The sequence below is a fragment of the Pagrus major genome, chromosome 4 (assembly GCF_040436345.1).
Source record: "Pagrus major chromosome 4, Pma_NU_1.0".
NCBI classification, from domain to species: Eukaryota; Metazoa; Chordata; class Actinopteri; order Spariformes; family Sparidae; genus Pagrus; species Pagrus major.
In genome coordinates this window covers 662,513-676,172 of record NC_133218.1, presented here as the reverse complement: position 1 = coordinate 676,172, position 13,660 = coordinate 662,513, and the positions used below count along the sequence as shown (strand labels likewise).

Sequence of the window (13,660 nt, the reverse complement as noted above, 5' to 3'; positions counted from 1 at the left end):
AAGCATACATTGGTACACAGCTTGTTTGTCCTCCTGTTCACACAGTAGCAGAGAAACTAAAACATATTTATCTCAAACTATTTGCATGGAGAGATCCCACCAAAGGGAAGTGACAAAATATATTTTGGGATTTGGGGGATTGACACTTTAAAGTGAAAACACCTGAACAAGACAATAAATAACTAAATACATTTGATGGCAAACATCAAGATGTTTTAACATGGAAAGCACAATGGGATTAAAACACTGACTGTAAAAAAAAATACAGAACCACTTTGATGTCACCCATGGGTTTGTGAAGCCAAGATGAAGCTCAAAGTGGGTTGTACCGGCCGTCGCCATCTTGGCAGTACCTGACTCCACCTAGCTATCGGCTAATCAAAAATGGGCAAAGATGTGTAGTATGGGTGGAGCTGAATTGAGTGTAGTTAGTTAAACAAGCCCATCTAGCTAGAAGCTACCAAGCATATTGACCCCAAATATCCAGAATTCTGTTCTGTACCTACAAAAGCCACAACATAGCAAGCAACAACTGGCACTGAGAGTGTGTGTGTCTGTGTTTGTGTTTAATTTGTCTCTGACCAAGGAAGCAGTCGTCAGAGAGTTCTGATCGTTCTGTTAATCTGCAGTTTCTTATCTTTTTCCCCATCTCTGCTCTGTATGTTCATAAAGCAAAGTGCATTAGATCAGTCTTTGCACTCCTTCATCCAGAGTCACAAAAGTCTCCAACTTTTTTCACTCATGCAGCAGTACTCGCATTTTCAACATTCCATTAAAATGTCAGATATTTTATTTTACATTCAGTGTGGGTCTTTCAACAGGTTGTCCAGTTGTTCCTGACCACAAACTACCAGTGCGCTGGGACTACAACAACCAGACCCTGAGGGAGGTTTCAGGTCCAGCCCAGACCCAGCGTCCTGGTCTGGGTCAGGGTCTACAGTACAGAATGCTGGTGGGAGGCTGTGTCCTTGAGGTCAACACACTCCAGGTGAAGTTCTCAGGCAGGTACCGATGCCAGACCCTCGTCAACAGTACCAGACAAATACTGTCTGCCTGGATATACATTCACACTGAAGGTGAGCATTAAGTTGATCCGCATGCATGTGTGGACCGGCATATGAATTATTTGGAACCAAGAGTGTGAGGGTTGGAGTTTTTGTGTGGACCCAAAATGCAGGGACTGGAGGTAGAGAAACAGTCCAAGGGTCCAACAAACGCATGTTAAACAATGAAACGTGAGGGCAGGCAGGTTGGGTGGCGTGGTCTGGATATGACGGTGAGAGTTTTCAGGCAAGCCAGAGACACTGAGAGCTGAGCAGAGTGATGCTGGAGAATCTGAACACGGAGGAGGAAAAAAGCACAAGCATGACTTGAGATCCAGTCTCAGACAAAAAGGCACAGTAGCAAAAACACATAGCAAACAAACACTGGAAGCACGTAGCGACAAAGTTCACAGAGGAAGTAACTTGAGCTTGATTATATTCACCATACGTGACGGAACAATCTGGCACCGTAGTAGTGGAGAGATCAGGGTAATATAGCCAGAGGATGTTGAGGTGTGTCTCTCTACTGCAGTGGGAACCAGTAACCACGCCCATGGACACAGACGACACAGGGAAAGAGCAGGTGAAGGAGAAAGGAGGGGAGTAAACAAAACAAACAAAAACCCCAACTGCAACGGCAGGCACCATGACAAAGAGTACAATAAATAGTTCATGCATAGTCACAATGGTATATTGTTAACAAGTTAAATAAATAAAAGTGTAATATTTAAGTTCCAAGGTTGATTTTCTGGCAGCTCCAAGAGAATACTAGGTGGTTTCTGAGTGTCATAGTTTAGTTCAAGCTGATTTTAGTCACCAATTTACTGAACATAAGATCACATTTCCTGTTTTATGAATGTTTTTTATGCATACAGTGGGGCAAAAAAGTATTTAGTCAGCCACCAATTGTGCAAGTTCTCCCACTTAAAAAGATGAGAGATGCCTGTAATTTTCACCATAGGTACACTTCAACTATAAGAGACAGAATGGGGGGAAAGAATCCAGGAAATCACATTGTAGGATTTTTAATGAATTAATTGGTAAATTCCTCGGTAAAATAAGTATTTGGTCACCTACAAACAAGCAAGATTTCTGGCTCTCACAGACCTGTAACCTCTTCTTGAAGAGGCTCCTCTGTCCTCCACACGTTACCTGTATTAATGGCACCTGTTTGAACCCGTTATCAGTATAAAAGACACCTGTCCACAACCTCAAACAGTCACACTCCAAACTCCACTATGGCCAAGACCAAAGAGCTGTCAAAGGACACCAGAAACAAAATTGTAGACCTGCACCAGGCTGGGAAGACTGAATCTACAATAGGTAAGCAGCTTGGTGTGAAGAAATCAACTGTGGGAGCAATTATTAGAAAATGGAAGACATACAAGACCACTGATAACCTCCCTCGATCTGGGGCTCCATGCAAGATCTCACCCCGTGGGGTCAAAATGATCACAAGAACGGTGAACAAAAATCCCAGAACCACACGGGGGGACCTAGTGAATGACCTGCAGAGAGCTGGGACCAAAGTAACAAAGGCTACCATCAGTAACACACTACGCCGCCAGGGACTCAAATCCTGCAGTGCCAGACGTGTCCCCCTACTTAAGCCAGTACATGTCCAGGCCCGTCTGAAGTTTGCTAGAGAGCATTTGGATGATCCAGAAGAGGATTGGGAGAATGTCATATGGTCAGATGAAACCAAAATAGAACTTTTTGGTAAAAACTCAACTCGTCGTGTTTGGAGGAGAAAGAATGCCAAGTTGCATCCAAAGAACACCATACCTACTGTGAAGCATGGGGGTGGAAACATCATGCTTTGGGGCTGTTTTTCTGCAAGGGGACCAGGACGACTGATCCGTGTAAAGGAAAGAATGAATGGGGCCATGTATCGTGAGATTTTGAGTGAAAACCTCCTTCCATCAGCAAGGGCATTGAAGATGAAACGTGGCTGGGTCTTTCAGCATGACAATGATCCCAAACACACCGCCCGGGCAACGAAGGAGTGGCTTCGTAAGAAGCATTTCAAGGTCCTGGAGTGGCCTAGCCAGTCTCCAGATCTCAACCCCATAGAAAATCTGTGGAGGGAGTTGAAAGTCCGTGTTGCCCAGCGACAGCCCCAAAACATCACTGCTCTAGAGGAGATCTGCATGGAGGAATGGGCCAAAATACCAGTAACAGTGTGTGAAAACCTTGTGAAGACTTACAGAAAACGTTTGACCTCTGTCATTGCCAACAAAGGGTATATAACAAAGTATTGAGATGAACTTTTGTTATTGACCAAATACTTATTTTCCACCATAATTTGCAAATCAATTCTTTAAAAATCAGACAATGTGATTTTCTGGATTTTTTTTTTCTCATTTTGTCTCTCATAGTTGAAGTGTACCTATGATGAAAATTACAGGCCTCTCTCATCTTTTTGAGTGGGAGAACTTGCACAATTGGTGGCTGACTAACTTTTTGCCCCACTGTATATTACATTTGATGATCTGATTTATAGAGAGGATGAATTGAACTGAACTGAGGGTAAGATTACACAGGATTTGAAGGGAAAATGTTTTGCTTGCTTGTGCCTATAGCAACCATTAAAAACGTAAGTGAGTGGCTCATTCACAGGAATCTGGGCTCATCAGAGGAGAATTAGCTTTTTCATTTCAATATTTTGACAACTTTACCTCAACTTCCTCCATGTTTGAAGTAAGCCTGCCAATTTTAACTTTACGGCTGTGAACATGTTAGTAGGATAGTTATTGACACAAGCACAAAGCCTGTGAAAGGGCATAAAGTAATTTTAAAATTACTTTGGTTCTTGGTGACTTTTGACTGCAGCATTTTAGTTGGAAGCCTTTTGTGCCTTTGTGCAGGCAACAGCCATAGCTCGAGCCATTATGTTGCCTGGTTGACCGCCTGTCTATCCAATTCTCGTGAATGCAATATCTCAGTAACGCCTCAAGCAGTAATGCCTCAAGGAAATCTTATTATCAACACGATAAATCAGGAACAGAAGGAGAGCTTGAGACCATATTTCACATTTGGTCAGATACTGAACTGGTGACACTAATCTTGGGTGTCCACCTTCACACCCAATATGAACATGTGTGTGAAGTATCCACGTTTTACAATTTGTAGCTTCTTTGTCTTCTATCAGCATCAGCTTTTTGCTTTTTGTTTAATAAATTTACACACTGCAAGACATACAGAGCAGTGTGTGTGCTCATTGATTTTGCTGATATTGATCTTCAGCTGATTGTTGTCGCACCATGTGATGAAGCTCTCTATCAGTCCTCTGTACTCCTCTATACAAATAGTCTTTAAGTGGAGAAAACATGTTGTTACGTGACAATAGAGTGATAACTTCCATTTCACCAAGAACTGCTTTTAATACCTTTTTAATAAATTCTTCTAAGTCTTCACTACATACAGTATATTGTGTAGTCTGGACAGACATGGATGTAAACTGCAACTTGACCGGTTGGCAGAGTCGTGTAAACTATTTCCAATAATTCTAGTTCTTAGTTCTTCTGTTGCACTGATAGTAAACAACTGTGAATAAGGGAATGCCAGCCAATGTAAATTATCTACAGCATAATGTATGTGAATATCATATTGGTGTGTTTCAATGCTTCATTTAGTGTTCATTCTGCTGAGGCTATCCGCCTGGAATTGACACTTATGGTTCACTAAAAAAATGAAAAATTTAAAAACTTGAAAAATAATTTAAAAAAGGTACACACAATGTCTCCATACAGCTCATCCAGTGTAATCGACACGTGGTCAAGCTTGTGCCCACTTCAGACAGGGTGCATGCTAACATTTTTTAGCTTGTGAAGGCTTTCGCCTTACAAAAGGGTGTAAAAAGTGTCACTTTTATTTTATAATGTAGGATGTGTTGTAACTTGCTACAGAGTTATATAAGAATTCATCCAAATAGGATGTTATTGCTCTCTGTGCTTTGACCTAGTAAATGCTGTCCAAGTTATATGTCGTCTTGGACAATGGCTCCCATCCACTCCATGATGTGGTGGTCAGCAACAGAAGTACATTCAGTACTAGACTGATCCCACCAAGATGCACCACAGAGCGCCACAGGAAATCATTCCTGCCTGTGGCTAGGCCTGTCACGATAATCAATAAATCAATTAATCATACGATAAATTAAAATGAGCTCAATAATTTTGCCGGCCTCGATAATTTCCATTTGCATGCTTGTTTGTTTTCCTCGTGTCTCTCACTAGAACCCTCTTGTCCCATTCACGCAGCCGTTTGCATGCGGGGATACTGCGCCAATTCTCCGCATCCGCCTTTGTGTGAACGTTTCAGATGCGGTGAGGGGTGAAATTTCGCTGCGCCTCCGGAGGTAGTATCAGAGGCGAACCGAGCCGGCGGCGCGGAGCGAGGGCGTGTCGATCTGATGGTGTTGGTGTCTGATAACTCTACAGATCCTTCACTCAACAAAATAAAAATAAATGTCCCACAAAGCAACGTTACAGGACCAAACAACAGGAACGTAGTAACTGGTCGTGTCTTTGGCAACTTATGTGAGGAAAAAAATACCGCAGTTATTCGTGAAGAAGTGTCTGTCAGGCTGCCGGTCCGACCGACTCTTCGTCACATTTCTGCCCGAAAAACAGCGTCTGTCCCCGGCAAAAAACTTTAACTCACCAAGTGTCTGTCAGCCTGTCGGTCTGACCGACTCTTCGTCACATTTCTGCCCGAAAAACAGCGTCTGTCCCCGGCAAAAAACTTTAACTCACCAAGTGTTAGTCGCGCGACGGTCAGTTACTGTTGTCATGGTGACGGTCAGCCCTCCCGAGAGTGAAATAGTCAGACAGCGTCCCGTTTACTGATGGCGATTATGTAATTATGTAAATGATAGAAAAACGTAACTTTGTCACTTTCCAGGATGTATGGTGTGTCAGGATCTCAATCACAACACATTATAACAGCATCCATATGATTATAAACAGACAGCTGGTACATGTTTAGATTAACAGGAGGACACCGGGGAAACACCTTGAAAAAAAACACATACGTCATCATCATCACGTGTACCGTCACGCCTCCGCATCACTACAGACAATGGTGCTAACATTGTTGCTGCAGTAAGGAACCTGGCTGGCCATGGCTCAATTGCTTTGGCCACAGCCTCCATCTTTATTTATTTTGGATATTTAAAATGTCTTTTTCACATTCCAATGTTAAATATTCTTTAGAAATAAAGGTTTATTGATCTTTGAAAGGGTGTACTTGCGTTATTATGCCATTATCATTATATTAGTTGAAAAATGGTCTCAAAGCGACAATATTATCGTTTATCGCAATAATTTCTAGGTCAATTTATCGTCCAGCAAAATTTGTTATCGTGACAGGCCTACCTGTGGCCATCAAATTGTTCAACTCCCCGCTCTGAGTGTCAGACACTCTGAGTCAATAGGAGGACTCTGGATGCTTTGTTTCTTTCTAATGTGCAATAATTAAGACAAACAATGTACAATAACCCATATATTTTCAACTGTAGCATTATTTATTACACTATATATGGATATATTGTAGTAGAATGTACATTTCTTGTATTTTTGTTCTGTTTTTGTTGTTCTGGCTTATATATAGTTATTATTATTATTATTATTATTATTATTATTATTATTATTATTATTATGCATATTTTCTGGACTTTGAATGGGAGCAGCTGTAACAAAAGCAATTTCCCCTCGGGGATCAATAAAGTATTTCTGATTCTGATTCTGAACATAGTAGTGAAAACAATGCACCGGTAGAAAATTTAACTTTTTGAATCCAGCTATATTTCTATATTTTCACATATTTTTCTATTTGCTTTTTCCAGCTTTAGTGCAGAACAAGGTCACTGAACAGCAAACACATTGAAATATTCTGCTACTGACTCCTGTACTGTATGCTAGTGTAACTCAGCAGACAGGACTGTCACGAGCACAGCGACCAAAGTTTTGATGGGTGATCCACATTGCATTGGCATTTTATCACTGAACAAAGCACTTTTTATTTATTTTATAGTTTGGCACTCCCTGAGACACTAAAGTCTGAGTCCTGTGTGTGAAATCTGAAACTTGAGAAGAATGAACAGGAACAGAAATGTGTATCATGTCCCTGCTGTGCTCATAGCATACAGATGCAAACAACACAGACACTGCACATATACATCATCTAATGTGCCACTGGTTTTAACATACTCCATACAGTATGTAAAGCTAAATTTAGATCATGGATTTACTAATTAAAACAAAGTTCCTGAGTTTCAGAAAGGTTCCTTAGAAAGTTCAGTGTTTGGAAAAGGGCCAGTATGCCCTTTTTACCCAATCTGGGGTTTTGTTTTTTAAGAACTTTACATATTTAAGGGATAGCAGGATGTCAGGTAGTGGCAGTCAGTAAGTCCCTCGCTTAGGTGCCGACTGAAATATCTTGACTTCTGGTGGATGGATTGCTATAAGATTTGGTGCAAATACTCATTCTTTCCATAGAATTCTTGGAATAACATCTGTGATCCCCTTACTATTCTTCTAGTGCAATTATCAGGTCAAAATGTTATGTTCATTTATACATTTATGCAATTTATCAATAAAAATGCTAAAGAGTCCTTAATTCTAGCATGCAACGTTTGGGTGGGTGGTGCACGTTAAGTTGATCCACATGAAAGCCAGGACCCAGGGTTTCCCAGCAGATTATTGCATTGTAAAATGATCAGTGTAATTCACTTCACTTGTTAGTCCTTTTAATGTTGTGGCTGATCGGTGTATACTTGCCTAAATACTTACGGTTTTCATGTCCTATAATAAACTGTACTTTATCAAGGGTAATAGTGAAAACCTCTACAGCTCCCATGGTTGAGAGATCGACAGTTCTACAGAGAGAACATTGTAATATAATCAGTACAATTGCTGCAAATGTAATACATTTGGGGATGTCAATCCACAGATTCAAAATTCCTTCTGATTACCATTTAAAATTAATGAAATCAGTTTGTGACAGTATTGTATTTCAGGAGCCGAGGTACTGTATGATAAACCTTACAGCATCTGAAGTCATGCTTGCCACCTGCACCCCACAGGGTTTAACCTCCCCCAGGGCATACCCTCATCATTTGGACGTAATTACCATTCTTATCATCTTATTGCATAAAGAACAAAGAAGACTTGTAGTTATTTGAGTTGGCAGTGCCACCTATGAATACTTTTATAGTTTGGTAGTTAAACATGTAGTTATACAACTCATAGTACTCATTTTGGCATCTTGAATCCAAGTTCCATACCTTGACCATACATGGTAAGATAAAAGAAATTGTAGGGTTATTCAGATACCAGTACTGGAAATGCTGGAATCGGTATCAAGTACACGAGTCTATGTACTGATCTGATACCACATAGCTTATTTATTAGAAACAGGACCCTGTACACCTGTCTGCAACTTAACATATGTTTTGATCAAGTGATTTGTGTAACTTCAGACACATTTATGGCATAACATCCACACAGGGGCAGTGCTATACAGCTGCTAAAAATAATCACAACTTCAGGTGTCAGAATTGGTATCAGGGAGGAAAAATTATATCAGAACATCTTTATACTTCCTGAATGATTCTTGTCTAGTTTTGTGTTCTGCTAGTGTCCTTTTCACTACTGGTAGCAGGAGGTGGTACCTGCAGCCCAATCAGGTTGCACAGGTAGTCCAGCTCCTCCAGGACGGCATATCCATATGTGTGGTCGCAAGAAGGTTTGCTGTGTTTCCCAACAGTCTCAAGAGCATGGAGGAGATAACAGGAGGCCGGCTGTTACACAAGGAGAGCTGGACAGGGCCGTAGAAGGGCATCAACAAAGCAGCAGGACTGGTGTCTGCTCCTTTGTGCAAGGAGGAACCCTGAGGAGCACTGCCAGATCCCTACAAAATGACCTCCAGCAGGCTGCTGGTGGGCATGTTTCTGACCAAACTGTCAAAGCAGACTCCATGAGGGTGGCATGAGGTCCTGACGTCCTCTAGTGGGACATGTGCTCACAGCCCAGCACCGTGTAGCTCGATTGGTATTAGTGAGAGAACACCAGAATTGGCAGGTCCGCCATTGGCACCCCATTCTCTTCACAGATGAGAGCAGGTTCACACTGAGCATTTCTTACAGGCATGAAAGAGTTTGGAGACGCCGTGGAGACATTGTGCTGCCTGTAACATCATCCAGCATGGGTGGGTCATTGATGGTCTGGGGAGGCATATCCTTGGAGGGTTTCACAGACCTCCATGTCATAGCCAACTGTACCCTGACTGCTTTTAGGTACAGGAATGACATCCTCAGAGCGATTGTCAGACCTTTGTACAATTCGTACAGAACACTCACATAGTTCAATAAATCCTTGTATGGTGGTTAAAGCTCTTTGCTCTTCTTTTGTTAGTTGTTTCCTTATCCCATTAATGTGATTGGTTTACATTTGGGTCCACAGAGTTTTGCTGGCGTTTTGGAGACTGGACCGCCTGCAGTGCTTCCTGTGGGAACAGAGGGACTTGGCTGCGGAGGATTCGGTGTGTCTCTCTGGATGGAAATGACGTTCAGTCCACCATGTGTCAGCACATGCCAAAACCCATCACTTCCCCAGTCCCCTGCAACAGACAGGAGTGCCCTCCCAGGTACACTTACACATGGACATCAGGATGTCACAAATTTCTACAATCAAATCCGCATATAAGGTCAGACACAGAGACAGCTTCTGGCACGGGGAGTATGGGAGAGTAAGAAATGAGGAAAATAAAAAAAAATTTAAAAGAGGAGGCAGAATATTCTTCCATGTTCTCAGTGGGTTATATGCTCCCTTATGTTACCAATTGTTCAGATAAACTGTTATCATACATACAAGCACAGTGAGCAGTTTCTGTGGTTTGTTGGTATTTTGCACGGTATCTCCGTATTTAAAGGAAAAGCATAATTTATTACATCTTTGGTTTACTGTTAAATACACAACTTTTGCCGTTCATTCCGGCCCTACGATAAGGAATCATTCGTGACTTCATGGGTTTGCTCAGCTTTAGTTGTAGCTCCAAAAGAAGTGGCAGTTCTTCTTGCAAAGCTGCTGTTTACTGTTCATCTGACTGCTCGTATTTCTTGTCATATTGCACCAATTTTTATGCCTCTGCACCAGAGAAAGTCACGTGAGTATGTGAAGCCTTACATTTGTAGCTCCTTTGTGTTCTATCAGAATAAGCACTATTGATCAGGCATGTGAACACATACAAGGAATTTGACTGTTTTGTTCCTTCCATGATCTTAGACACTAATAGACATACAGCAGTAGTCCACCACAAGTTCAATGGTTTGTTGTTATATTTATTATATATTTAGATTTGTGCATTTGTAAATATAGTATATGTTCTTGCACTCGTAATAAGTTACTTAGGTTTGGTCTCCTCTGTCTCCAAAGTATTTCTGCAGATCCACCAAGAGAAAAGACACAGTACAATAGAGATTTCTCCCATATTTATTGGTGACAATTTCTTTTATTGCAGAAACAGGTGCATTTCTGGCCTCTGAGAAAGAATAAGATGGGGAATCAGTCACCAACCTTTAATAGAAATTATTGAGTCTTATACATACTGTATGTTTTAAGGCTAATCCATATTTTAAAATTACCATCAGATCAAATGTGTAATGAGAAAGTCTTGTAGTGGAAAACCTACAGTACAGAGAACTATCACCCTCAGCTCTATGAAGCTTTTTAGTGTCATTTAGCACCAGTGTTGGGCAAGTTACTTTCAAAGTGCAAGTACTAGTTACCTTCATTTTAAAGTAATATATAAGGTTACAATATTACCGTGTGCATAGAGTAATATATTACTTACTACACTATTTTTTAGTTACGTTCAACAAAATGCCCAATTAACCTCTATAGAACAATGAAGTAGCCAAGATCTTTTTAAATAAAGGAATGGTCTTGGACACAGGGATGAGCAGGCAGACAAAGGATCACAGCCTGATATATTATGAGATAGGAATAAATATTTTTGATTTGCTCAGTCATATGAAACACAATAGACCTATACCTTCTATAATGTAGCCTATAAAGACATGACAAGACAAAAATGTAAGAGAACAAGAGACAAGAATGTAAATTAAGGTACGCTCTGAGGATTGGGGCTTCTTCATTAGGCTCATTTTAGTCACACAGAGACTGAACAAAGAATTTATAGGCTCGGCTGTATTAAACACACAGAGCCTATATTAATATGGTCATGTTGGTGTGGATGGGTTCTTAAAATAACAACAGTAAATGCTTCACTTCGGTCGGTAACATGGATTGTAATGTGTTACGTGACAAAACTGTAGTAATAAATTACTGACATATTATTAGTAAAGTGTTATACTACTCCGTTACTGCTAAAAGAAATATATTACTGTAACGCGTTACTTTTGTAACATGTTATCCCCAACACTGTTTAGCACATAGTTTTGGTTTTACCATGCAAATTTACTGTTGTTCAAGTCTCACCGCTCCACCAGTGGTTTTTCCTGCAGGCGCAGCCAGCTGTTTCTACCAACAAAAAGCTCTGATCCACTCACTTTATCCTACCTGCCCAGTACCAATTGACAGACAGACATAGACTATGTCTACATTAAGTTGGGTAGTCCCAACTTTGCCATTCAGCCATATTTTTGCAATCAGAGTAACAAAATAGTTGCAGTCCACAATGGCAAACAAATCCAAAAAGGCAAGTAGTCCAAACACGGCAAAAATCCTAAATCCAGGCAAAACAGGCAAAAGGTTGAAAACACAAAGAAGCAGGGCATGAAGCACACAGTCACTCAAAATAATGTCCTGGCAACTAAAATGGGGAAGACAAGGCTATACTGTACGCAAACCAATGGCTAATTAAAGATATGGTCTACGATTTGAAAGATTGATTGTAGTGTCTGAGTGTTTCTTATACCTCCTGAGCTCTGAGTGATAGGACAGGATGGGACAGGACCAGATGCTTCCCTTTAAGTATATGTGGGAAGGGGACAAGGTAGAGGTCTCATGTCCAGGAGAACAACATATTAGTCCTGTAGTGTGCGTCAGAGAATAGCTAAAGGAAGAGGCCCACACTTAGGACTGACCAGTTCAGAGGTTCAAGATTGATTCGATGTATACATTTTCATCTAAGTATAGAGAGACTAGCAGGTCAACTTTAGATAACATCAATATAGTCACATACACACCTTCACGTACACATATTCCATTGAGAGATATTCTCTAGAGGTGTTATGCAGACCTATTCTTTTCCCACAGGATAGAGGGGCTCTCAGTGTCCCAAAAGTAAACAATTAGAGGAAAAAGGCGGGCATGAGCAAATGAACTCTAAAAAGGACCTGCACACTAGAGAACGGGGGTGATTTTGGTTGATCTCGGAGGGGAGGGATTAAGGAGCACAGAGGGGAGGAGTGTGTGTGGGGGGGATGCATTTTCAAATCTTTCTCAGATCGTAGACCATAGCTTTAACGGATGAACAATTGGTAACAAAGAAAACTGGCATTAAAAATACAGAAGATATGGAGAAAACAACAACCAAGACACAAGTAGTGACTCCTACAAAATAAAACAGGAAATAACTAAACTAAGCCCTAAAGCATGACACATTCAGTCATATTCATTGTATGCTTTTCATTTGCCTTTGGCTAACCTTGAGATTTGTTTACTACTTGTCTGATGTGAGGCAGGCATTGTTGTTTTCTTATAAAGCAAATCACAAATCGAGCTATATCCCATTTTGAAACTTGTGTATGCGTATGTCTTGTTTCATGTCATTAGGCCTGTCACGATAACAAATTTTGCTGGACGATAAATTGACCTAGAAATTATTGCGATAAACGATAATATTGTCGCTTTGAGACCATTTTTCAACTAATATAATGATAATGGCATAATAACGCAAGTACACCCTTTCAAAGATCAATAAACCTTTATTTCTAAAGAATATTTAACATTGGAATGTGAAAAAGACATTTTAAATATCCAAAATAAATAAAGATGGAGGCTGTGGCCAAAGCAATTGAGCCATGGCCAGCCAGGTTCCTTACTGCAGCAACAATGTTAGCACCATTGTCTGTAGTGATGCGGAGGCGTGACGGTACACGTGATGATGATGACGTATGTGTTTTTTTTCAAGGTGTTTCCCCGGTGTCCTCCTGTTAATCTAAACATGTACCAGCTGTCTGTTTATAATCATATGGATGCTGTTATAATGTGTTGTGATTGAGATCCTGACACACCATACATCCTGGAAAGTGACAAAGTTACGTTTTTCTATCATTTACATAATTACATAATCGCCATCAGTAAACGGGACGCTGTCTGACTATTTCACTCTCGGGAGGGCTGACCGTCACCATGACAACAGTAACTGACCGTCGCGCGACTAACACTTGGTGAGTTAAAGTTTTTTGCCGGGGACAGACGCTGTTTTTCGGGCAGAAATGTGACGAAGAGTCGGTCAGACCGACAGGCTGACAGACACTTGGTGAGTTAAAGTTTTTTGCCGGGGACAGACGCTGTTTTTCGGGCAGAAATGTGACGAAGAGTCGGTCGGACCGGCAGCCTGACAGACACTTCTTCACGAATAACTGC

The 13,660-nt window shown here is 40.9% G+C and overlaps 1 protein-coding gene across 1 annotated transcript in view; it reads left to right on the top strand.

Annotated features, from left to right (window-relative positions):
- Positions 1 to 13,660, top strand: part of LOC140995091 (ADAMTS-like protein 1) — a 42,184-nt gene that overhangs the window by 125 nt on the left and 28,399 nt on the right. Inside the window, exons 2-3 of the mRNA XM_073465012.1 lie at positions 822 to 1,076; positions 9,509 to 9,692. Coding sequence (XP_073321113.1) covers positions 822 to 1,076; positions 9,509 to 9,692 — 439 coding nt within the window. The remainder of the gene's footprint in view (positions 1 to 821; positions 1,077 to 9,508; positions 9,693 to 13,660) is intronic.